At 36.6% G+C, this 27,340-nt stretch overlaps 4 protein-coding genes across 6 annotated transcripts in view; 2 read left to right on the plus strand and 2 right to left on the minus strand.

The window, feature by feature from the left end:
* The window catches only part of arl6ip4 (ADP-ribosylation factor-like 6 interacting protein 4), a 122,358-nt gene that overhangs the window by 72,760 nt on the left and 22,258 nt on the right, over positions 1–27,340 (plus strand). The window lies entirely within an intron of this gene.
* On the minus strand, positions 430–14,223 carry eif2b1 (eukaryotic translation initiation factor 2B, subunit 1 alpha). Its single transcript, XM_077206826.1, has 9 exons — positions 13,942–14,223; positions 12,974–13,075; positions 12,763–12,899; positions 7,732–7,848; positions 7,543–7,655; positions 4,495–4,563; positions 4,292–4,367; positions 3,026–3,151; positions 430–686 (listed from the first exon to the last, which is right to left on the minus strand). The coding sequence occupies exons 1-9, from the start codon at positions 13,952–13,954 to the stop codon at positions 534–536; spliced, it is 906 nt and encodes a 301-aa protein (XP_077062941.1). The 5' UTR covers positions 13,955–14,223; the 3' UTR covers positions 430–533.
* On the plus strand, positions 14,457–20,207 carry gtf2h3 (general transcription factor IIH, polypeptide 3). Of its 2 annotated transcripts, none has more exons than XM_077206827.1 (13): positions 14,457–14,583; positions 14,752–14,831; positions 14,949–15,055; positions 15,310–15,440; positions 15,614–15,676; positions 16,214–16,243; positions 16,397–16,425; positions 16,496–16,570; positions 16,666–16,719; positions 17,534–17,602; positions 18,697–18,832; positions 19,810–19,846; positions 19,942–20,207. In XM_077206827.1, the coding sequence occupies exons 1-13, from the start codon at positions 14,574–14,576 to the stop codon at positions 20,009–20,011; spliced, it is 891 nt and encodes a 296-aa protein (XP_077062942.1). In that variant the 5' UTR covers positions 14,457–14,573; the 3' UTR covers positions 20,012–20,207. The 2 variants fall into 2 exon arrangements, with proteins under 2 accessions (XP_077062942.1, XP_077062943.1); XM_077206828.1 differs by having other exon boundaries at positions 14,466–14,583; positions 15,617–15,676.
* dguok (deoxyguanosine kinase) lies at positions 20,295–27,334 on the minus strand. 2 transcript variants are annotated; one of them, XM_077206830.1, is made up of 7 exons: positions 27,178–27,334; positions 26,850–26,956; positions 25,236–25,432; positions 24,096–24,243; positions 23,143–23,258; positions 21,211–21,310; positions 20,295–20,693 (listed from the first exon to the last, which is right to left on the minus strand). In XM_077206830.1, the coding sequence occupies exons 1-7, from the start codon at positions 27,332–27,334 to the stop codon at positions 20,667–20,669; spliced, it is 852 nt and encodes a 283-aa protein (XP_077062945.1). In that variant the 3' UTR covers positions 20,295–20,666. The 2 variants fall into 2 exon arrangements, with proteins under 2 accessions (XP_077062945.1, XP_077062944.1); XM_077206829.1 differs by having other exon boundaries at positions 25,236–25,435.

A 27,340-nucleotide genomic window follows, 5' to 3' on the forward strand; every position in this document is an offset into this window, starting at 1 on the left:
CAATTATAATGTTCTCATAATTTTATATAGCCGACATGACAGACTTGTTGCACTAAACCATATTTTCCTCTTTTTTTTTATATTTCAAGCTATTTAAAACCATCATATTGAGCAGTGCATCTGAAGTGTCTCAGCTGACGGAAATAATACATTATTTATTGACTTTAATATATCAGCCAAATTTTCTTATTGCGCCGATAACAATATGGTGACCGATATATTGTGCATCCCAACTATACTATTCATAGCTCTGAGATACCTGATATTTAATATCATATAGATCCTATTTTATCCTCATTACCTCAGCATGCATGACTGGGCAGAACAAGTTTCAAATGATGTTTAAATGTAGGGAGTCGTTTAAAATAAATGTAACAGTTTCATAAACACAGCATTTGAGTTCTCTAAATGAAGAAGGGCACATGAAAATCACTTCAACCAGATAATTTAATCTTAAATTCAGGATTCGTTGCTCTCCAAATACAGGATCCTCCAGTTATCGGTGCATCTGAAAGCTTTATGAAGCGTGTTGATCACAGGTATAGTTTGATGAGCTCGTCGCTCACAGCTGAGGGCGTCAGCACCCCGAGGTCAGTGAAGAGTAACGTGATGAGGGACGGGGGGGTGTAGTCGATCAGCGGGTGCTCCTGGCTGAGATCCACTGTTTTCAGGATATCTGCTTTATACTGAAACAGATATTTATGTATAATAAGTGGAACTCTGCGTTTAAAGTAAAAGGAAAATTAGCCCATGATTTACTCATCCTCAAGCCATCCTAGGTGTACATGGATTTCTTCTTTCAGACGAATATAATCGGAGTTATATTAAAAAATATCTTTGCTCTTTCAAGTTTTATAATGGCAGTGGATCGCAACCAACAGTTTGAAGCTCAAAAACGTGCATCTATCCGTCATAAACGAACTCCACACGGCTCCGGGGGTTAATGAAGGCCTTCTGAAGAAAAGCCATGCGTTTGTGTAAGAAAAATATTCATATTTAACACGGTACAAAGTAGGCCTGTCACTTTTGTGCAAAAATCCTGTTCGATTTGAGACATAGGTGTTCATTGAATTGATTGTAAAATCGATGTTTCCATGTCTAAAGACGTTTCCATTTTCAACACCAAATATCGGCAAATCCACGGACAGCTAACAGGCATTAGGACGAACGTAAAGAGGGCGCTTGAGACGCGCACAAGTCAGCGATATTTCTGATGATTTATTGGCGAGAAGTTTTTTGCACAATGACAAACATGAGTGCAACATTCAAGGTTTGAAATTAACACCCGCCAAATTGGGATAAAAACTAACTTTGGCGTGTAACGCTGTCATATCACGAGCCAATTTGGCGTGTTTCTATGTTTACTCACTTTGCTGGGGAAGTTCGTGTAAGCCAAATCTGCATGGATTTAGCGCAAATACGCAACTCGTGAGTCCTCATGATATATTAAATACAGCGTATTGCGCAGAATCTGCGCATTTCTGGCTTGCTTGAAAACACACGTCACTAAGAAACAAATAACGGCGTGCTTGTTCACTTGCACTGAAGTAATAGCGAATATTAAAAAGCATTGGGTTAACAGAAAAGACATTGTTATTTTCCAACATCCTACATGTTCTGTGTACTGTATTGATCGGTCTACCTAAAACACATTTTTGGTTAATAAAAAGGCAGTTAAAATCGATTCCCTATTTTCGTTTTCGAAACTTGTGTTGGTTGGTCCGATCGATTGTGCAATCGATTTTCGAACGTAAAGTGACAGCCCTATTACAAAGTAATATTCTAGCTTCCGGCCAAACGCGAATCTACTTGCGTATAAAGCGCAACATGTGACGTCAGAAGTAGCGTAGTGTGTCATGGCTTAGCATAAATATCAGCACTGCGTCGCATGAGTTGCGCTTTACACTTAAGTCGAATCCGTATGTTCGTTTGGCCAGTGTGGTGAAGTGTTGGGTCCCAGCTTAGGACACAAGCAATCTGATTGGTTCAAAGCACGTTTTATGGGTAATCGCTTTAGTGCCTGGTTACAAATCGGACAAAATCACTTTATTATAGAAGTCGTTTGAACTACGTTATAACGAGTCATTAATGTCTATTAACTTATATGTTTCATATACTAGTATATAACAGAAGCTATAGATTGTGAATTTAAATATTTTTCCGATCTTAGTGGGGTTTTTTTTGCTAGCTTACCTAGTAACATAGCATGTAGCTATCCGATGAGCGCGCTAACGTTAGCTGAGCTTTACCTGAGCTTATACTGCCTTAATGCATTCACAGTAATTCGTAATGAAATTATAATTGTCATTATTTTTATCGTAATAATCAGCGCAAAATGTTGTACAAGTTTTGTTATTAAAAGAACCATGTAGTTACCACGAGAACAGATTTAGATCAGGCATACTAATGGGGTCCTAAGCTGGGACCCATCACTTTAGTGGGACCCAACACTTCACCACACCAGAAGCTAGAATATTACTTTTGTAACGTGTTAAATATTCATATTTTTCTTACACAAACGCATGGCTTTTCTTCAGAAGGCCTTTATTAACCCCCGGAGCCGTGTGGAGTTCGTTTATGACGGATAGATCCACGTTTTTGAGCTTCAATCTGTTGGTTGCGATCCACTGCCATTATAAAACTTGGAAGAGTTTGATAAAAAAACATTTTTTAATATAACTCTGATTATATTCGTCTGAAATAAGTAAGTCTTGTACACCCAGGATGGCTTGAGGATGAGTAAATCAAGGGCTAATTTTCAGTTGAAAGTAAACTTCTGCTTTAATGTGTGTCACAATTACGAGATTTCAACTTGTAAAAAGCGTTCATGTCCTCGTAGAACTCGGCATTACAGCTTGTAAACTGGGAATTTTCTGAGAGCTCATACTTGTACCATGTGACCACTGCAGATTCATTGTAGGTGTTGATAACATAGGAATAATTCTCAATCCGAGGACGTGAACCGCTTCAATCCAGTCACATATTGTCATCTCGTAATCACGACATGGCGTGAACGCAGCATTACCTTGAATCTATCGGGGACGTCTTGCTGGTTAAGAGGGTAGAGTCGCACAAACTTAAAACTTTCTGCCACCACATAAAATGGTTTGTTGTGCGCCTTCGAACACACAGCCATCTGATAGGTGCCGATCTAGGACATGAATGAAAGAATGAATGAATAATTTGATCAATCCAAGGCATGAATAGTAAGAAATAAAAGCATTTTGTTTGAAGGCAAGACACTATAGGCAAAACAGTTGTTTTATTAGACACTTGTCAATTTTGAGATTTGGGGCTTTTTGTCCTTTTGTAGTAAGTCTAATAAATGTGTGTTATGGGTGTTTTCTTTCCATTAGTCTGATTGTATCTTTAGATTACCTTTAAAATACATATCCTTAAGGCTGATTTCTCAAAATTATAATTTTTCTCAAAAAATCATAAATCTCCACTTTAGCAGTTCTTACTGTACGGTGCTGGTTAATTTTGAGACTTTTGTAGCATGTCTTCTTTCAAGGTAGTGGAAAGAAAACACACATTTAATAGACTATCTATAGATTACCTTTAAATACATATCCTTAAAGGCTGTTTTCTGAATTTTTTTATTTGTTCTACTGCACCGAGATAGAAATTTCCACGTTAGCAGTTTTTAAACACCGCAAACATTACAGCTTTATTCCTGTCTATATTCTGAAGGTTTTTACAGAGGGGTTTGACAGTTTATGATATGTTACTGCTAAAAACATGATTTGTTATTGTCTGTTGAGAGTATTTTCTGATTTATGGAGATTTGGATACAAAATCAAGCCATGAGAATTGTGAACTTGTTTTTATCCAGTGTTCTGGAAGTGTATGCAAATGAGTGCATATTTAATTAGATGATGGCTCATTCGCATATTTACACAACATTTCAGAAAACTTGTTATACAAAACAGTTGTCTTAGGGTACAATTACACGACAATGATGTAGTAAAAACGCAACGTTTGTAAATTGAGCGTGTCAAGGCTTCCGGTATTTTTTGCTGTACAAAACGGCTCCTTGTGCTGCTTGATACATCAAACTGGTGTTTCTTACCATGTTATTTGAATGAATTTTCGTGATTATAAACACAATGACTTGTAGTGCAAACAGTTTTACTGTTATTCTTCTAGTTGTTTTCCTGTTAGTGAATAGGAACAGAAAACGGCTTACTTCTGCGTTGCAATATAAGATGGATTTCCCAGTAGTGTCTTGCCCTAAGTACAACAACATTTAGACAACAAGTGTGTGTGTGTGTGTGTGTGTATTTCTGACCTTGTTTATAACACCGCCACTCTCCACAACGCCCTCAGCGCCCACAATTACCAGGTCTACCTTCTCCATGATGTACCTACAGTCACACAAAAACAAGTAGCGCATAACATTTTCTCATGTTACTGATTTGAGTCGTACAAGAATTACATCAGTTAAGAGGTTCTATGACAATTTTGATGTAAAAACAAAACTAAGACACTTACCCGACTGCAGCATCAAGCACGATTGTGACCGGTATATTGAGTTTGCGTAGTTTTTTAGCCATAAGTTCACTAAGAGATAATAGGGAAAAACATTCATAAATGATTGCATCATAAACAACGATATAAACAATGTACAATTGATAGCAAGCTTTATATATATATATATATATATATACAGTGGTGCTTGAAAGTTTGTGAACCCCTTGTGAAATCTGTGAAACATTTTAACAATATAAGAGGGATCATTCAAAATGCATGCTTTTTATTTTATTTAGTACCATCCCGAATAAGATATTTCCCATAAAAGATGTTTGCATATAGCCCACAAGACACACAAAAAAGCTGAATTTATAACAATGAACAATGTTCAAAAGTGTATGTACCCTTGTACCCTGTTTGAGTCCCTCAGTTGTCCTGTGTGATCTCAAAATCATATAAATCATACAGTCACTGCTGGAAAGGGTTCAAATATGCAAAAGATGCTGGAAAACAGAACAATTTTCAGGACCTGGAGGATTTTTCTGAAGAACATTTGGCAGGTAACAACATACAGTATCAAGAATCAAGGGTTCATTTTATAAATTCAGCTATTTTTTTGTCTTGTGGACTATATGTAAAAATCTTTTATGTCTAATATCTTATCCAGGACAGTACTAAATAAAAAATAACATGCATTTTATATGATCCCTCTTATTTTGTTAAAATAATGAACATTTTGCACAAACTTTCAAGCACCATTGTGTATATATAACTAATATGGCTTGGTTTTCTTTTGGTACATTTACAAAATGCCTCTGTTAAATGTGGGTGTGCCCAACATATCTGTGCAAACATTCTTAGTATATCAGCCGTAATACGCCCATTACATAACGCATGCACATAATTTGATAGTTTGAAATGGATAAATAATTTTATATGGGATATTAGTAAATTGGGGTCTTTAGGTGCGTCCCAATTCGCATACTTGTGCACTATTCTATGCCATTTTGTAGTATAACTAATGAGTAGTGCGTTCACACTGAAAATGAAAGTGCATTTTAAACACCCGGATGATGTAATTAATGAAGACACTTCATGCACTCGACTGTCACAGCTTTAGCTACTCTACGTAGCGGAGGGGGAGGAGCATCAGAGATGTTGATTGACATTCTTACACTACACCGTTGAGAACTTAGTGCATAAGTACACAGTGTAGAAGTGCGTAGTATGTCATTTGAGACACAACTTTTGCGTCCATATACTGTATATCACCAAGTAACAAATCTGATGGACGTGTGATATACATGACCCTTAACTAAACTAAGTATACAATACAGGGCTTCCTGAACGCTCAAACAAGCCACTCACTAGCCGTTTTAAAACGATGTAGATTTATGCCTACAGACTGTGTGATTTCAGCAATCCTATAAGTACATTACAAATGTACGACGTCGATCTATTAAACTTGGGTACGACATGTATGATCATGACACATATTGAATCATAGGCTACGACAAGTTAGTACAGAAGAATAAAACGTCATCAGCTGTGCTATAGTGCATCGGTTCCCAACAGGGGGTCTCGGCCCACAAGGGGGCGTCAGCGAGCTCTTTGGGGGGTCGCGTAATATTTTGAAAAGCGTTGAACAGCGAGCATTAAAGCAGCAATCCGTAACTTTACAAATTTACTAAATTTATATAATGAGCGAGTTCATCATGAATCCATTTTCCAAACCGTGTTTTTGTCTTATCCTGAGTCACTATGGTACACCTATAATAAGTGTTTATATTGGGACTATTTTACACTGGTTTGGGTCGTAGCCCAGTGCCTGTGTGACTCGTCATAGACATAAACAGAGAGAAGTAGCTCCGGCTACAATGTTCTTCCGCAAGATGCATTATTCTGTTAATAAACGCATGTTTATTAATCGCTAGAGCGCCAAACGATCATATTACATTAGCTCATTTTATTCATGATCCCCTGGCTGACCAAAAAATGGGTTTTCAACAAAGTCCCAGACACCAGTAATTTTGTTATAGCCTATAATAATGCATTTCTAATAGAGCCAATTGACCCTTCGCAGGGAGCTTGATTGACAGCTGATCTGACCAATCATACTTCGCCATCCGCCATTTTGTCCGACAAAGCAGTCAGGAGAGTTAGTAGATTAACATGGGAGGATTTGAACTTGAAAAACTGAATATATTGACGCCTTTCCGCGGTTAAAACAACATTCTTTCTTATGTTCATTCATGTTTATTTGATGCTATAAATGAACTAGAAGGAAGAGATGATCGGTTCACGACCAGCTTTAACTGAGGCTCTACAGCGATCTGTCACGACACATTAAAGAGCCACAAAACGGTATTTATTGTTTAAATTTCTTTTTAAAAATGACCAAATTTGAAAGGTGCGTCTTTGTTTAATATCAAAAGTAACCGAAAAGTAACCTGGTCTGTCCTGTCTGTCAGCATATTGTCAGTCTCTGATCCACGATGCATTTTTCACTGCGTGAGAACATGGTGTGTGCGTGAGAGCGGCGTAGCTTGTCGGACATAGCGACAGTAACTAAGGGGGGCGGGTCTTTGCGAAGGATCAATTAATAGGCTACTTCTAGGCTTACGTTTTTAAATTACAAACGGGCTACTGATGTTTTTATTATAGTATTTTTAATATTATACGCTATTATTTGTGCATAAACATATCTGGTTATAGTAATAAACATACCGTTTGTTTAAAAACAAAACATTTTGTCATCCTTGCTGCAAGCTTACAAGAGCGACAATATCATTAAATGTGAAGGGGGGCCCTAAAATATTTTCTTGGGAAAAAGGGGGTCTCAGACAAAAAAAGGTTGGGAACCACTGCTATAGTGAACAAACAGAGATAAATCACACTCTGGCAATTGTGTTTTTTATGTGCGCTGAAAGAAAGAGGAGAATAAAGACACGGTCATAGCTAGGGAAAAGATGCTAATAGTTTCAGATTTTAGCGCCATGTCACATTGATTAATACGCTATTGAAACCTTTTCTGTTAATTCTGCATGTTGTCAGACAGAAAACACTCACCCTGCTGAATCCGGTTGTGATTCAGTGACATATACTGTAAAACGTTTGTTATCCGCTGCCGCATTTTCCAGAACCTTTAACACCACTCGGGAGGACGAGTGTGTGAGGATTTTCTGCAAATGGAAAGGAAATATGAGAGTGTGTCCAAAATAATGACAAATGATGTCTTATAGGAACGACTGTACTTACGGCTCCATCTTTGATGAAGGTGTGGCACAGTTTACCCACTTTGCCCCTAGAGAGGGAGATCTTCTTCAGGAAGAGTTCACCTCTCTCTATCATCACATTCTTACACTGTGAGAGATCCTGTGATAACATCACAAGGTCAATCACACTGTGACGGAAGAAAAAACTCAGCAAATAATAACAGCATTTTAAGAGCATTAATAAAACAACTTTTCAATTTTTCATTTAATAAGCAAGTCGAATTTTTTTTGACAAGCACATAAAAGCAGTATATACTGTATAGTCGTCACTCTCAAAACTTTGAAGCGTGGAGTGAAGGATAATCCCAATAAGCCAACTATATCATATTCAATATGCACATTTCCTTTAACCCTTTGTCGTCTGATTGATAGTTTAGACTTTTACGGCAAGTAAAAGGCCTTTTAGTATAAAAAAACGTCCAACTTCAGCTCATGCTTCACGTTTTTTAAAGTGCAATCTACTGATTATTATAAAGTCAACATAAGATTAACTTTTATATTGTTAGTAATATTTCAACTGGACTGAAGCGGCTTAGGTTAACTTGACTATCCAGACATAATTTTTTTTGAAAAATCATGTTCAAATATGAAATTTTTTGTCTTTGTATTATTCTGAATCTTTTTTAAATAAAACCAAATCAGTTCGTTGTGGTGATTCGTAAAACTTTTTAAACAAGTCTAAAAGTGATTTTTCCCTATCAATATTACATGATTTTTGTAATGAAATATTAATATTGGCAAATCCAAGATTGAGCTGGTTAGAGGCACCGCCGAGGACCCCGAATCCAATCCAATCCAATCCAATCCACTTTATTTCTATAGCACATTTTATAAACAGAAAGTTTCCAAAGTGCTGCACAGAAGATTCGAACATACAGATCAAATTACATACAATAAAAACAAAATTACGAAATTAAGAACATCTCAATCCTAAAATATATTTAAAACAATAAAACAATAAAAGACATCAGAGGACCACACAACTCACAGGGTGTTAAAAGCCAAGGAATAAAAATGTGTCTTTAGACGAGACTTAAAACTCTCAACTGTCGAAGCAGTTCTAACATGGAGGGGCAGCGCATTCCAAAGTTTTGGTCCCACCACAGAAAAGGCCCTGTCCCCTCGAGTTTTCAGTCTTGTCTTGGGAACCGCGAGCTGGAGCTGGCCCTCCGACCTCAGTGACCTCGCTGGCGCATAAATTTGAATGAGGTCCGCAATATATGTTGGGGCCAGTCCATTTACAGCTTTAAAAACAAACAATAAAATCTTAAAATCAATCCTAAAACGAACAGGAAGCCAGTGCAATGAGGCGAGAATTGGAGTTATGTGTGTGCGCTTTTTGGTTCCTGTTAAAAGTCGTGCTGCAGAATTTTGGACTAACTGTAAGCGTGAAAGTGTGTTATGATTTATACCGGTATAGAGTGCATTACAGTAGTCTAATCGAGAAGAAATAAAAGCATGTGTAGCTTGTTCAAAACTGTTAAAAGACAAAAACGGTTTAACTTTAGCTAAAAGGCGAAGATGATAAAAACTAGATTTCACAACCGCATTTATTTGTTTATCAAATTTAAAATCACTGTCTATTTTAACCCCCAGATTAGTTATCACAGGATGGACAAAGTCGTTTAGGCGGCCCAAATCTATCATGGGGTTTGTGGGGCCAAAATAAATGATCTCAGTTTTACTCTCATTTAGTTTTAAAAAATTTTGTGCTAACCACGCTTTGACATCGTTTAAACAGTCCAGTAGAGGTGTCAGGGAGCTGCCTTCATGCTTTCTGATTGGCAAATAAATTTGGCAGTCATCAGCATAAAGATGATAAGAGATGCCATGTTTTTTAAAAATTTGTCCCAGTGGAAGGAGGTAAATAGCAAAAAGAATAGGACCAAGAATTGATCCCTGAGGGACCCCACAGTTAAGAGGCAAAGTTGATGAGGTAAAGTCGCCCGTTTTAACAAAGTAGCATCTCCCGAAAAAATAAGACTGAAACCATTTTAGGGCAATCCCCCTGACTCCCACACAGTTTTCCATACGAGATAAAAGAATTGTGTGGTCGACTGTGTCAAAAGCAGCAGTGAGATCTAAAAGCACTAAAATGGCTGAATCACCAGAATCTGTCATTAAAAACAGGTCATTTAAAACCTTTAAAAGTGCAGACTCAGTGCTATGAAATGCTTTAAAACCTGACTGAAAAACATCTAAAGTGCCATGTGCTTCCAAAAAAGACTGTAACTGCATCAATACACATTTTTCCAAAATTTTTGATAAAAAAGGAAGTTTTGAAATAGGGCGATAATTTGAAACATTTGTGGAATCAAGTCCAGCTTTCTTAATTAGTGGTTCAATCACTGCTTTTTTACAAAATGCAGGCACAACTCCAGAAGACAGACTACTATTTATAATTTCTTCAACATGAGAGCCAATCGTTTCCCACACATCCTTAAAAAGGCGTGAAGGGACAGGGTCCATAAGGGATGTGGAGGGTTTAATTTGAGAAACGATCTTTGTAAGAGATGGTAGTGAAACTAGCTCAAACTGACAGAAAATTCCAGAGCAATGCATGTTTACAGAGAAGTTAAGAAAAGAGGGTGATATATTGGCTCTGATATTTGAAACCTTACTATTAAAAAATTCCAAAAATGTCTCACAGATATCAGGTGAAAATTCACAAGAGGTGGATTGTGGAGGGTTCAATACAGACCCAATGATTTTAAAAAGAACACGTGGATTGTTTGCATTTTGAGAAACTATTTCTGAAAAATATTGTGTTTGTTTAGCTTTAACAATTTTTTGATATTTTCTCCAACTCTCCTGTAAAATCTGATAAAACACCTGAAGCCCATCCTTTTTCCACCGGCGCTCTGCCCTTCTACACTCTCGTCTGGCTGCGCGTGTGGCTTCACAGTGCCATGGCTCTGGCTTTGGTCTAGGGCGCATAGCTCTAATTGGAGCTACAGTGTCCAGGACCTCAGAACAGGTGGACAAAAAAACATTACTTAGTTGCTCTGTGTCTAAGGCAGCGGAGTCGCCGTTTGCATGTACATGTGTAGCAAAAAGAGAAGAAAAACACAAGGAAGTGTCGGGCTTCAGAGTGCGGCCATAACGCACGGGAGCGGATGTTTTAACTAGCTCGTTAAAAACAAAATCAAACATGACAGGACAATGATCCGAAAAAATAGCATCAGACACTAATACATTATCAATAGGCAACCCATAGGACAGTACAAGATCCAGTAAATGCCCATGTATTTGTGTGGATCCTGCAACATGTTGAGTTAAATTAAAACCATCAATCAAATTTAAAAACTCTTTCGCCATAGCCTTTGAAGGGCAGCAGACGTGTACATTAAAATCACCAACAATTAAAATCTTATCATAATTCGTTCTTACAACTGCAATGAAATCTGAAAAGTCCTTTATAAAGTCATGATTATGCTTTGGCGGCCGGTATATCACCGCGCACAAAACAGGATTTCGCGCACCCAGTTCAAAGCAACTTAGCTCAAATGAAGTAAAAGCCATCGACAATGGCTTACAATGTAAGTGACTCTTTAGTATTGTGGCAATACCTCCTCCACGTCCAGTCGTACGCGGTGTATTAATAAAAGTACACTCGGGAGGTAGCAGTTCCGAGAAGGCAGTGGACTCACCCAGATTAATCCATGTTTCCGTAATAAAGAATAAATCCAATGAATGCGTATTAAAGAAGTCCTTTAGAATAAATGACTTGTTCATCACGGATCTTGCATTGACAAGTGCACACCTGGTTGAAGCCTGGACGCGGTTTGCTGCCGAAGCTACCCTGCTCAGCGGCTGAAGATAACCAGGGTTCACTCCGCGTAGACGCAGTCGGCGGTGGCGCACAGCAAGACGCTCATCCAGTTTACCGACCACAGGGACCAGATAGCTGCCAGCAGGAGCGAAGATGCGCCGAGATATCAGGCGATGAAAACAAGCCTCATACTCTTGAGGGATACTTGTGTGGGACCACGCCAAATTTGGAGATATTGCTAGCCAGGATTTCAGCCTGACTAGCCTACCGCTGCGCACTCCTCTGCGCCGGCGTTTCCTGGGAAGCAGCGCCTTCAGACGGAACAGGTGCTCTGGTATATCCGCCAGATAAAAGGGACACGACTTTGAAGATCCCTTGTTATTATATTCAGCACACGAATCCACTAAAATTTTAATATTTAAGAGCTCTATGCGATCGTACACCCGCAGAGAGTCAGTGGTCCTAATGATACTCAGTAAAAACAGTATAAAACTTGTAACAGTCAGGATAGCCAAACGGCGAGCCAGCCACGCCGGCGCCATCTTGGTAAAATCAAGGTGTATGTCCTTCAACCACAGACATCTTAACCTTTAATCTAAAGGTAAGGGCAATATTTGATTGCAGCAGATTATGGGAATGTTTTTGTAGGATGTTTTAGAGGTTACAGCGGGATAAAAAAAATACACAAAAACACACACTATATATATTTACAAACTTTTATGTTGGATGCGATTAATCGTTTTTTCATTTTATATGTCAGGCTTCACAGGGTTAACTCTCCAAACATCTGCACTATAGAGTGCCGAAGTTATGACGTCACTTTGTAGGCCAAAACGCGGAAGTGAGTTAGCATTTTAGCACTTCCGGTTCCCTCGCCCTAAAGTCTATGGGTTTTTTCTAAATCGCCTGAAATAAGGTCTGTGGTTAAAGCCTCTAAATATGTTCACGTTTTGATCTATGACATAAAACACACCAGTTATAACCTGCTTGTGGTTTTTTAAACTTTACTTGTGGTTTTTTTAAACTTTATATAGGCTTCAAAATGTATACATTTTGGATTAACTTGTAAAGATTATCTTGATAGACAAAACGTGTAAGGGTCACAACTCTTTGTTGAACACAGATCTTATTTTTTGCGATTTTCCAAAAGTCTATGGGGAAAATGCTTAGTGTTTCGATCGAGGGAACCCACGCGCCGCTAACTTCCGAGTAACTTCACTATAATGTGTGTGCTGAACTGACCGGATGCTCCAGTGAGGTCAGACTGATGAAGCGCAGGAACAGCTCTCCTCCCGACGACACGGCCACGGATGAGTCCGTCTCCTGAAGCCGGTGGATGGCCTGCGTCATGTTCTCTCTCAGGCCCAGGATAGTCTCGCCTGCAGGAGGAGGACAAGCATCGGTTCAGGTCCACACACACACACACACACACAGAGAGAGAGAGCAAACTCACTCTGATCCCTCTTCAGGAACTCCAGCAGGGATCGTATCGCAGCCACCGCTGAAGCCACGTCTGGGTCTTCTCGGATCTGCGCTCGGAAATACTCCACCAGTTCTGCGAGGAAACACGTTTATTGATTCATTTTAGTTTTCGGCTTGCAAGTAAACAACATTAAATTCCCATTCTGATGGCATATTGAAATATAATTAAGATTCTGGATTTTATTTCAGTCAAATTTCTTTGGCAACACTTTACAGTAAGGTTTACTTTGTTAACAGTATGAACAAAGAACTATTGTATTTTTATTAATTAACATTAATACAAAATTATATTGCTCATTTTTAGTTCATGTTGGCTAACGCTAATGCATGAGACCTTATTGAAAAGTGTTACAAAATTTTCTAATAAATTTAATGTTATTTATATTCAGAATCTAGATCCAAATTAATTATTTCAATCATTTAATGTAATTATTTAAACTATTAAAGCTATTAATAATTAAAATTATTATTATTTATTAATATATCCTTTAACCTATTAATAAAATGCAATAACAACTAGTGTCACGTATTAAAGGTGAGTGAATAAAACAAAGGAATATCCTAACACAAATAAAGGACCCTAATAAAAATTTAGGTTTCATAACATAACCGTAGCATCAGTCCCATCATCATCGTCAATACATTTATGACACTTGAAATAAATAAATACGGTGATGATAATAATAATATCCGGTTGAACGAAGAGGAAATCTTCTTATTCTTCTCTTCAGAGTTTCCCATGAACGCTTTCTCTATATGTTTTCATCTAGTTATTGCAAAACAGGTGTAAAATCTGTCTAAAGCCTTTTACAACATCACAGAATGAAGAACATAACCTCATACAACTCATAAACTGGAAGATGATTAGAACACAGATGCTAACAAAATAGCATGTAGCATCACTGAACTGTTTTTAATAACTACGGTCTCAAAACTCACCTCTTTCTTCCATATTAAAGAAGTGTTTCAGGAGTGATGTGTTTGAATTCTCTCTCTCTTACGATGCTTTGCTGATGCAATGTTCTCTCATGGCACTATGACACTGAACACGATGGAATATTTTAACCTAGTCAACAGAATTATGTTTATTTTACTTTTTTTTAGATTGTCGACTTTGACAACAGGTTTTATATTTACTGTATTTCCTCAAAATTAGCAACGTTACAGTGAACAAGTGTTGTACTTTCTTCTTCTTCTTTTCCCTTATTTATTTCAAGACGGATGGACCAGCAGCACCAGTGATGTGTATAGCCACCTACAGGACTGGAGCAAAACAGCATGAATTTATTTATACTCTACTAATGAATTGATGTACAGATGTAAAACTGAATGAATTAATGGGAGAATTAATAAATAAATAAATGAATAATAAATTAACAAATAAATAATAAAAAGCATGGAATATTTCCCAGTCCAGCACAGGAGGTGGCGCTGTGCACTTGCTAATTTAGTTCGCATCCTTCCCGTGAATACACAGAAGAAGACGTCCGAGCGGTCTAATGTTAACATATCGGATCAAAATATCAATTAAATACCGTTTATAGTGATGTTGAGATATAGGAATCGCAGCAATGGCATCAGGTTTGTAAATCATAAAAAACATGTTTTTGAAATGTTAACAAGAAAACAACTTTTCATAAAAATAGACGGAAGAATCTTAATTTTGAAAACACATGAACTGTGATGCTCTTAATAGACATGATGACTCGAGTGATATATGAAAATGATAACCATCAATAATGTTTGCAGAGGACGAAATTAATATTCTGGTTCTGGTGCTGGATGTCAACCCAGTTTGGTGGGGTCAGCAAGCTCAACGAGAACCGAAGGTAATGTGTTTTTTTTACTTCATATAATGTGATCCTGACCCTGATTCATAACGTTTTTTTTTTTTAAATATTATAATTATTGCCCATTAAAATTAACTTTTTCCTCTTTTCTTTCAGTTCACTCTTTCAACATGTTTGGATGCTTTAATGGTCCTGGCAAATGCCCATTTAGTAATGTCAAGAACCAACAAACTAGCCATTATTGCAAACCTGTATCATGAAAGGTAGACAATAAACTGATCATTCATAGTTAACCTGCTCATCTCAACTATACATTATTTATAAACACACACAAACACACACACACTAAAATATGTCAGTGTCATTGTTTTGTCTCAAGATTCACATCAGTAATACTTATAAACGCTACTTAAATGCTCTAATTAAACTAAGTTCTAATCCTGGCTTAATCTAAACCCGGTCTGTGAAACCAGGCCAAGCACTAAAACTAAACTTTTTTTTTGTGTGTGTCATCAAGCCACTTCCTATATCCCAGTAAGCAGTGGAAATCAGGGGATGAAATATCTGGAAGTACTGATGGCAAATATGAACTTCTGTCAGCTACTAATGATCTCTTTGCAGAAGAGATTAAGAAAATCATGGACAGAAGTAAGTTATTTAAAGATTGTATTGTTATTACACTGATTAACGGAACTAATGACTTGGTTGGATAAATGTTTTTCTTTTGCTGTTTGGTTTGATGTGTTTAGACATGTTTAATTTGCAGTGTATTCTGGCTGATAATACTAGAGTATAATTGTGTTTATTCTCCGTATGAACAGCAGAAGTCAGTGGGAATCAGACAGACTCGCTGCTGGCCGTCTCTCTCTCCAGAGCTCTGTGCTGTATCCTCTTCTGCCCAGCACTCCATCCTCATTATTTCACTTTAGACCAGGGCTGCACGATTATGACAAAATCATAATGGTCGATTATTCCTTTGAAATTGTAATTGCGATTATGAATTACTATTATCACAATTTACATTGAATGATGTTTTGAAAACACTCGTCCTGAATAACTTGTATTGCTTTTCTCTAGCATTAAGCCTCAAATGTCAAATATATAAAAGACATTTTTTTAAAGAAATATGCATGGTATTATAATGTTATAATAAAACGAAAACGAAAAATTAAGGAGAACCTTAAGATAAACTGTAGAGAGAACAAAAACGCAACTTAAGCACACAGAATAATGTAAGTGCACTATTTTTCTTTTTCTAATTGTGCCTTTGAACGATTACATAATTGTGGAATCCGTAATTGTAATCGCGATTACAAATTCGATGAATTGTGTAGCCCTAGTTTAGACCTAAAAAGAGTTTTGTGAATAAGATATGATGTGCAAACTACACACTTCAATTTTCATTAATTTTTGACTCTCAGACATTCATCGAGTCTCGAAGGAAGTGCAAGGTAGTGCAATGAAAACTAAGCACATATGATTCATAGATTAGAGCGAAAGCAATGTGAATTTAAGATTTCCTAATGCTTTAATTAAATAGATCTCATTAATTTTATTTAGTGCAATTAATATTTGGACTGAATTCTCATGCGTTTTACTTCCAGCTGGACAGGACATGAAATCAAGGATTTTGGTAAGCACCTCTTTAGCGTTAACAGCGTTCAGTTGTTTAAGTGCACTAACATGTTTGAGTGTGATTTCAGGTAATAAAAGCTGCTGAGGATTCTACATTACAGTACATGAACTTCATGAATATGATCTTTGCAGCACAGAAGAAGGTGGGGGTAACAACTGAACTAGCATCTTTACATTTTAATTATGTATTCTTCTGATATTGATATGTATATACTTCCATGATTCCCTGTTCATAAAGAATATCCTGATTGATGCCTGTGTTTTGGACACCGACTCAGGACTATTGCAACAGGTATTTAAGTGTTAAGGCTACTTGCTTGCTTTTATTGATGTTGTTTTAAAATCACATAGTAAATATAATTTATTTTATTAAGATTGCTGATATGTCCAGTTGGTAAAGCTATAGATGATAATGATGATACCACAAAATACATCGGTGAGAAGCAAAGCGATTTAAATAATGCCGCAAATGATCGTTCAGATAGCATGAAGAAATAAACAAAATATGTATCTAAACTTAAAGGGATATTCCACCCAAAAATGAAAATTCTCTCATCATTTACTCACCTGATGTATAAACACAAAGGAAGATTTTTAGGAAAACAAGTGAGTCCATATAATGTCATTGGATATTGATTTGACGCTTGAAAAACTACACACACAAATCAAAATCATTGTGGTATATCATAGTAGATAAAAATACAGGCCTACCTAAAAATCTTTGTGTTTATCTGAAGAAATAGTCATAAACCTTGAAGATGTCATTAGGGTGAGTAAACAATGAGAGACTTTAAATTTTTAGATGAAATATCCCTTTAATGGTCCAAATTTCCATCTTTCTACAAGTAATAAGCACTGACTATTTCAAGGATATGAAGCGGAAGCAATTTTATTACCACTTTTATTATATTGGTAAATGTTTGAACAAAATTCATGAGTCTTGCACAGATTTGATGGCACGTTTGCAATTGCATTAATTATTGCTCATTGTGTTTCCTGATGAAAAGCATGCATTGCACACGCTGAAGTGCAGTCAGACTGATGTTTCGGAGCGTTTTCAACAGTACTGAATTACTTGATTTGATTGAGTGTTTGTTTTTCAACAGGCTTGTGACATTACTGGAGGCTTGTATCTCCGAATTCCTCAAAAGATTGCTCTGGCACAGTATTTGTTGGTGAGATATTTGCACGCTCATCATATCGTAGCGGGTTATTTAGTGTTGTTGTGAACGTTCTCATGCTTGTCTTGTGTGTTTTTACCAGGCGTAAAATATATTTGAATATATTGTGAAATGTAATTTATTCCAGTGATGAGAGCTGAATTTTCAGCATCATTACTCCGGTCTTCAGTGTCACATGATCCTTCAGAAATCATTCTAATATGAATGATTATTATCAATGTTTTATTTTTGTAGAAACCGTGCATTTATCTGAAATGGACTCTGAATGATATATACAGAATGAATACTGTAATCTGTTAATGTTTTCTGATATCAAGACGTGTAACTTTATGCGGCGGACACAAGAAATAGACCTTTGGAAAATGTTTTTATTAACTTGAACTTAGAGTGAGCAAACAAACTTTTTTTCTTTTCCTAACGCCTTTTTAGTGACCTTAAAATATATCAAACAGGGCTCTCAAGTTTTGAAGACAGGCAAGAGTAAAACGGTTGGCTAAGTTACAGACACTCGTGAAAAACTGAAGCTAATTATCTGGGAAACATTCTCTAACAGCAGTCAAGTTGTCATTGTTTGTGTCAAACAAGTTGTGAATTTGTTGTAACATTAAAACAGGAGATCATGACTAACTCAAAGTGATGCTCGGAGCTCCAGTGGTTTCCTCTGTGGGTGAACGAAACTTGTAGTAGCAGAATCACGTGAACAATTCCAGAATATGCTTTTTTTTCATTGGTTGTTGCGTTAAATCTTACCTAGATACAATAGTGCTGTTTTCTGGTTGGCTATTGTGTAGCCCCTTTCTTTTTTTTTGATTGGCTGATAAGTCCAGGGGAGACGCGCTTGATTCCTGCCGGGTCTGCAGTGAGAGTGGCTCGGCTTGAGACATTTTGGGCATATTAAATATATTATAAATAGTTTTCCGCGTGAGAAACACAATGTGTGGCACGAGTGCATGATAAAAGACCGAAATGAGTGACTGTCACGCTCAATGCGTGATACTTGAGAGCCCTGTATCAAAAAGTTCCTTTAAATATGGTAGAAGGATGTTTAGTGTTTCTGTGAAAGGTCTCATGCTTGCGTTGTGTGTCAGTGGGTGTTTCTACCAGACGCGGACCAGCGCTCGCAGTTGTTATTGCCTCCCCCGGTGCACGTGGACTACAGGGCCGCTTGCTTCTGCCACCGCAACCTTATTGAAATCGGCTACGTCTGTTCAGTGTGCCTGTCAAGTACGTGTTCATCTACACTTTATTGCTTATCATCGGTTTGGAGAAACACATGTTTGAAGTCATTGGTGGATTTAGGCTTGTTTCAGACTAGATGCTATCAGATTTCAAATATAAAGAATTATTATCCATGATGTTATCGGTATATGAACATTTGGTCAAACCCGATAATTCTTTATATTTGAAATCCGATAACCAGTATATTGGCTGATAAATCTAAATCCAATTTTTTTTAATAATTTTTAAGAGCCTGATTATAAAAACTTAAGTCTCCTCATTAAAAGCACACAATTATAATGTTCTCATTACAATTTTATGTAGCCTATATGACAGATTTGCGCTACACATGTTGCACTTAACTGTATTTTAATGATTTCAGTCATATTTCAAGCAATTCAAAACTATAATTGTTGAACGGTGCACATCTGAAGTGTCTCCGCTGAAGGAAATAAACTAATATTTATCGACAAATTTTCTTATTGGGCCGACAACATTAAAAATGAACATGTATCGTCCGATACCGATATGGTGGCTGATATATCGTGCATCACTATTTCAGTGTCGCCACAGAAGGCGTTAAAGAAATGTTTCCTATTTGAATATAATTTATTCTTGTGATCAAAGCTGAATTTTTAGCATCATTACTCGTCGACTTTATTCATATGATCCTTCAGAAATCATTCTGATTATCAATGTTTTATTTTTGTAGAAACCGTGCACTGAAATGGAAATCTATAATTGTGGGAGATCACATTAAAATTCACAGCTCATGTTTACAGTCTGAATACTGTAATCTGTTAATATGGTCTCTGATATCAAGACGTGTCACTTTATGCGACGGACACACAAAAATAGACCTTTGAAAAAGGTTTTTATTAACTTTGCCTTTTTACTGACCCACAAAATATATCAAAAGATCCTTTATTGCAGGGTTATATTTTAACATGTTTTAACCTTGTTTTGCATCTTTTGTTCATCAGTATTCTGTAACTTCAGTCCAATCTGCACAACATGCGAGTGAGTGTTTTTTAACATCATTTTGAAGCATGTCTAATAGATAACGTGGTTTCGGGCAACCTTTAACAAACGTTCTTGTGTTCTTCTGTTTATAGGACTGCTTTTAAAATGCCACTGCCTCAGGTCGCGAAAACCAAGAAGAAAAAGTTTAAAACTGCAAACTGAACACATTCAGGTTACATATCAACAAATGTGTGTTGTAATTGCAAAGGCCTCCGTTTGTATTTAGTTGAATAGCGTACTTTTTAAACTGTGTAATTTGAGCTTTAGGGGAAATTGTAAAAAGGTTTTGATATGTTTATTTGAACATGTTTTGGTATTGCAGCCCACACAATAAAAAAAAAAGTTTTTTTACAAAAAAGCAGCCAGTAAAATAAAGTGTCTACTTTTCAATGCGGCACATTCATATCTTTCACACACGTCAGAAATGAAGTGAAATTCAAACTCATTTAAATATGGAGGTTTACTGAAATAAGTTAATTAAAAACAACAAACAATATTAACAAGAAATATCTCACTTATATCAGTTAGCTCTTAAACTGGTTATAGGTTATAAAACATAACATATATATGTCACAGTAGTTTTCATTGTCCAACAATAGTAAGCCATTATTGGTCATGTGTTATTTCTGTGCGCTACTGCCAACATCAACCAACCAACGTAATCTTTGTAAACATTGAGAAAACCACATTAGAGACGAAGGTCTTCTGCAGCAAAGAACATTAGTTCTGCGATTTGATCCTCAAGTTGGAGGTTTTCTGTCCTTCAGAGAAATGGTCCATACAGAACAATCCTTGGGCTTCGGTCCCACGATGCCGTTTATAAATTACTGAAGAAATGTCTAACCTAGATCAGGAGAAAATGTATACTCAATACGTTGCGTGTCATATTGAAGCTTGTTTCCGCCACCGAATAAAAAATATTAAAAAGGTAATTGTGTCTTTATCTCTCAATTCTGGCTTTTTTGTCACCATCATGGAATAAAAAAGGGAATCGTTGCTTTTGATACAGCTATTTACAGACTCTTTCCCCTCACAATTGCAAGTTTATATCTCAAAAATCATTGTTGTTTCCTCTTACCTTTTTTTGCGAGGAAATTTGCACAATTGCCTTTTGTATTTATTCTGTGGTAGAAACAAGTTTCCATAGTCAACATATACAGAAATCGAAAGTTTTTAATTCATTTTGATTTCTGTATATGTTGAATATATATATATATAATAAAGCCATATTATATTTATTTAATAAGCAGAGAACCTTATTCAAACCAACTTAAAAATGAGGAATATAAACAAGCATTTATGTAATGCACAAAAAAATCAAATAATGCTAAAAGTCTGTCTTTTTCCTGAGGAAGGCATACCTTTGTTAAGAGATTGTCCTGGACTTCCGGGTCCTTCTCGAACTCCACTTCCGCATCGAGAACCAACACCGGCACCGTCGCCAGGTGCTCGAAATGAACCCTGTGTGCAGAAAGAAGAGCACTAATAAAATACTGTTGTCTTTTAGAGCTGATTTACAGCAGAATTGAACTCTCAAGTCACCTTTATTTATATAGCGCTTTTTACAGTACAGATTGTTTCAAAGCAGCTTTACAATTATAACAGGAAATACTTGAAAATGCTACTTGGGTGGAGTGATTTGCTCGCAGCACCTGAGAAGCCCCGTGGTGAGGAGCAGAGAGTTCGCTCAGAGTGTTGCGCTAATCACTCTGCCCAAGTAGCAGTGCCTCGCCTCAGGGGTGGGCGATATAGCCTCAAAATTCTATCACGATATTTCAAGAATATTTGCGATAATGATATTTATGACGATATAGAATTTTTTTTTGTTGTTGTTGAAAATTTTCTTATGTTAATCTCGCCTAAATGTTTGCTCACTCATTGCGTTTTTACAATGTGGTAATTTTGTTGTTAAGAGTTTACACAACACAAGGAAGCTTGATTTCAATCTTTGAATTAAATGTTAAATGTGTGTAGGTCTAACACCAGTATTCAGAAATACTACAGAAACATAATAAAGTAATCAAATGTAAAATAACACATAGTCTTTTAGTTCTGTTTCCTGATTAAATTAAATACATAGGCTAATAATTCTCATTCATTACAATTAAAGCTGTCTTTTGTTGTTTTGACGACAACATTAATGACAGACGCATAGCCTATGGCTGCTGTCACTTTTACAGCTAGTGCACGGATCCATTGCTGTTTTCATTATACTGTCTGTCACATGCGTTTTATACATAACCGACTGTGTTTATGAGTATACTTACCAAGACCGGAAGTTTTACACAATTTTGTGTTTTTCCCCCCATTAAAGCGATATAATCCGCGAAAAATAACTAGTTTCTCGCGAGCTGTACTCTATGTATGCACGCAGTGCAACTCTCTCAGAGAGTGCGCGAGTAGCTTACTGGATAGTTTAAAACCGCTTGAATGTTTAAACTGATAAGAATTAAGAACACTTGAAATTATAAACTTATTATAAACTTTAGTTACGATGCACTGATGGCCCGATTGTGCAAGAGACCATTCAGTCATGTCCCGACTCCTAAACGCGCGCGAGAGAAGACGCGCGTCGGCAGCCCCGCTGAACACTCAAGCTGTTTGTGAAATTGCTAAATCGTCATCGGAGGCTGACAGGCTGCTCTCGCGCTCAGACAGGTGTTGTTGTTGTGCGTGCTAGGGAATGTAAATGCGCCATACGTCATCGCGTCGCTATATCATTGATATCGCGATATGACACTTTTTTTATCATGTAAAAATGTATACCGGTATTATTGTGGACGGTATGATATGGCACACCCCTACTGAGAATATAGTTCCCAATATGTATACGGTTAAAAGATGCCTGTGTCTCACATGACCTTGTTATTTGTTCACACTGTGACTATACAAATCACAACATGTAAATTGGAAAATGTTGGCGTTATTTTGTCACTTATTGGGATTGGTATGCTAGCTGGAGCCATTTACATCCAGTCTTTGTGCTAAGCTAGGCTAGCGGTGGGTGCGTCAAACAGAGTTACAGCACGCACGGGGATGAAAAGGGTATGTATGGACTTGTCTAACTCTGGGGGAAACGGTGAACAAGCTAAAGTCCCAAAAAGTCGGCGTGTTCCTTTAATATTTGGATTTTTACGTATTGCAATAGCTAATGGCTCTAAGACCAGTGCAAAAATCAGAGGGGACACCTTTGTTTTGTGCCCCTATGTAGCTCAAACCGCGATGACACTACACCGTAGTATCGATACTCTCGATCCTCGATGTCAGTATCGATATTTCATATCTGTACTCACTTTGTGGTCTTGTCGATGAGCCAGTTTTCATGTCGTGTGTGCAGTTTCTCAAGATAGTCCAGCTGAATTCCCTGTTCCTCCACTCGACCTCTTCTGCCTAACCTCTCCATGCAGCTCTGCACAACACATCGTTAAAATTGAGCAACTTATAATCAAGTCCATTAACTTCACATTTATTCATTTTGAAGTCACGTTTATCTGAAGCAACTTACAGACCCTTCAAGACACGTGTATGTAATAAAAATAGATGTTTCTGACATGTAAACTAAGCTTAATTTCTGACCAACGGGTGTTTTGAATCGTTGTGTCCGAGAGCTGAAAAATTAGGCTTTCGCAGATTGGAAGAAATCAAGTCACACGTTTACATCACAATCGATCTACATTCCTTCATCTGAATGCTTAAAAAAAATTTTTTTTTAAATATATCCTTTGCTGACTATAATATCCCCAGGCAGGGAAGAATAAATATGGTGTCAGATCATATGTGACCCTGGATCACAAAACTAGTCGCAAGTTACACGGGTATATTTGTGGCAATAGCCTACAAAACATTGTATGGGTAAAAATGAATGGTGATTTTCTCAATGTTTCAATTTTTTTGCATCCTCAGATTCCAGATTTTCAGCTTATTTATTCAGCTTTCATATGATGTATACATCTCAATTTCAGAAAAATTGACCAATGTGACTGGTTTTGTGGTCCAGGGTCACATTTGGTTTTAAATTAGATTATTATAATAACCCTGAACTCTGAATGTGAACTGAATGCTTCTTCAGGTTTCAGACACAGCCTATATTGTACACTTTAGCACGACCTGAACACTGTATGATGGACCAATCAGCATCCATGATGACTGGAACAATCGTAAACCGCATATAAAGCCTGACAGCACTTCACGTGTGCATATTTGACCATCATCATCATCACCGTGAACTGATGAACGCAGTGCAGACCTGTGGAGATGCTCGGAGATATATGATGCCTTCCAGTTGAACTCGATGACCAAACTGCTCCACCAGAAACGAGTGCCAATCCTGATACACAGCCCACTCTGTTGAGTTTATACAGCCGAGCTCAAACATATTTAAAGCAAAGATGTACCTGAGAGAGGACGATATACACACTGAAAATAGAAATGTAGCAGTGAAAATGAACATATTTAATCATAATATACCTTTGTCAAAAATAATTGTGCTTAACTGTATCGAATGTGCACTTGCACATCAAATCTTAAACGTAAATATTTTAAAAACCTGTACTTGCAGATAATATCCTATCAATTAAATAAAAGCCCGCCTAATTGCACTTAAAAAGTTTAACACACTTAAGTGCACTTTGTAATCATGTCAAGTTAAAAGTTTCAACTTAAATCAACGTTTTAATGTTTTGTCGTGCTTTAAAATACACTTATTTTTATGTCAACTTTAGTGTTTTATTCAATATTGCATTTAAAGTTTATATATTTTAAATGGACTGAATTGCAACTATGCAAATGTGTAATTAGTATTACAAATATTTTAAATACATGATATACAAGGTTCAATTGAAATAACATGAAAGTATATTTTAGTTTACCATAAATGCTTGTCAGTACATTCAGTAGTGCACTTAAACCATATTCAACAGACAATAGTAAAAATGACATATAAATGTGTACTTAAGTGGCTCAGAAAACACTAAAGTTCAGCATTTAATACACATTAAACTAGCACATTTTCATTTTATTGCACTTAGTGATATTACAAAAAAAATATTACATTCAGTTCACACTTAAGTATAATCTTTTAAAGTACATTACTACCTTAATAAATACTTTAAGAATCTAAATGGTCCTTTTTTAGCATTTAATAACAGGAACAATATTTTATCTTATTTAAAAAGATATTAACATCAAAAGAATGTAATTTCTGAAAAGTATCAATAAGAAAAAGTTAATTATCGATATTAGTTACTTTCAAGTTAGCTTTCAAAATAATTTTGGAGTTAGTACACCATTGGTTAAGACCGTTTTTAGGATTTTTTGTGGTTAGGATACTTCTGTAATGAAATTAATTTTTAACTGACACTCTCAATGAAAACTGTGGTTTCATCACCTGTCACTGTAGACCGAGCGCTCGTACACACGCACCGGCGAGCCCGAGGACGTCAGTGATCCGGCAGAAACGGGCTGAAGATGCGAGCGCATGCGACTCATGCAAGAGAAGGTCTGGAAGGTGTAGGACCAGCGTTTTGGATCATGATACATCATCTGTAACAGGTTACTGGTTGACTGCCGAGGACAGTGTTCGGTCTGCTACACAGAAAACAAGACAAAGCACACGTTAAACAGTCGTCACAAAAGGTATTTGGATGCTAAAGGCCTCACTTCATTGGAAAAATATCAAACCAAGCACTTATTTTCAAGACAGCACAAACACACTTTAAGGTCACATTAAATCAAAATTGACAATTCTCGTTTTTTATTTTATTTGATGGAATATTGCAGTATTTATTATAAATGATTTATCTGTGCACAATGCACATCATTCTTTGTTTTATTTGTGTGCCACATATTTCCCTCCCTCTTGCAGCGACATCTCTTATTATATAAACAGAAGCTCAACCGAAACTGCTTGATATGTGAGAATCAGTGTTGGGTAAGTTACTCTAAATAAGTAATTAATTACTAGTTACTAATTATCTCTTCAACAGAGTAATTAGATTACTGTACTAATTACTCTCTCTAAAAAGTATTTAATTACTAATTACTTTCTAAATCCCATATCAACCTCAACCAGCTGAATAATACAAGGATAGACATGAAACACGTGTTGTTTGAATTCTTTTAAATAAATACTATAAAATTGCATGAACTATCCTTAAACTGAATTTAAAGGGAGGTTACATTATAAACATACTTTTTAACATCAGACAATGCATTTTGATGTTAAACGCACTATTGTTTTATATAGAATTGTTCTAGTTAATACCAGTCTGATCTCATGACATTTCACACTTATTTTACAAGATGGTTAATTCGTACGAATTTGTACGAGTGAGGTTCGTACGATTTAGCCACCTCATAAAATGCATACGAATCGCCGTGAGATCGGATTGGTCTATACACAGTATTTAGCTCAATTACATTGGAAGTAGAACTGTAATTAAAGAAAAATTAAGAGTAATCCCCTACTTTACTTTCTAGAGGGAAAAGTAATTAAATTACAGTAACTGATTACTTAGAAATTAGTTACACCCAACACTGGTGAGAATGAACCTCATTGGTTCTTGCTGAAGCTCAAACGTGCTGCGTAACACAAGAATGAACCTCATTGGTTCTCACACATCAAGCAAATATGCTTGAGTTTCAGTTGACCACAACTGATATGTGAGTTGATGAATGTTTACATGTGGAAAAAAAAGCCGAAACTCAATCTGTTCATCATATAAATTGATTGCGTCTCTTCAAAAAATGTGGACTAAACCGCTCAATTCATATAATTTTTACGATCTCTTTATGAATTTTTTGAAGAGTCAAAGTGGTAGTTGCGTAGCTGTCAATGGAGGGACAGAAATCTCCCAGATTTCATCAGAAAGATCTTCATTTGCATTCTGAAGATGTACAAGTCTTACGGGTTTGGAACGACATGATGGTGAGAAATGAATGATAGAATTTAATTTTGGGGGTGAACTATCACTTTAAGTTTATGATTAGTCTACACACTGACCTGGTTGGTTTGGTCCACATTTTGCCATTTGCTGATGGGCTCTGCTATCACTTCCCAGTCCTGTTCTGTTCTCTGTAACAGCCTGGCAAATGTTGACTTCCCGACCGCTTGAGATATTCAGAAGACACACAATTGAGGCTTTGTTGGCAGGGTAAAAAAAGCCTTTATGTTACCAAAACATTAGTAACAATAAATTCCAGACACATTTACACAACTAAAACACACTCATCAACTATTGTTTTCTTCTAAATTGCATTACGTACCTCACAACCACCAATATAAACAGTAATAATGTAAAAAATAAACTATTTAAACAAACAAAACATACCAATGTTTCCTTCGATCGAGACCCTTTTTATTTGATCGGTTGTAACGTTACTCATTTGTTTGCGCGCCAAACGGTAAAGAGAAGAGCTCGAGAAAAGACGTTTTGTCTTTCTCACACTCATCCCTAACATATTACAGAAAAATAACATTAACATCATTCATAT

This window comes from Siphateles boraxobius, unplaced genomic scaffold (assembly GCF_051911475.1).
Source record: "Siphateles boraxobius isolate OS27281-9 unplaced genomic scaffold, OSU_SipBor_1 56, whole genome shotgun sequence".
Lineage (NCBI taxonomy): Eukaryota > Metazoa > Chordata > Actinopteri > Cypriniformes > Leuciscidae > Siphateles > Siphateles boraxobius.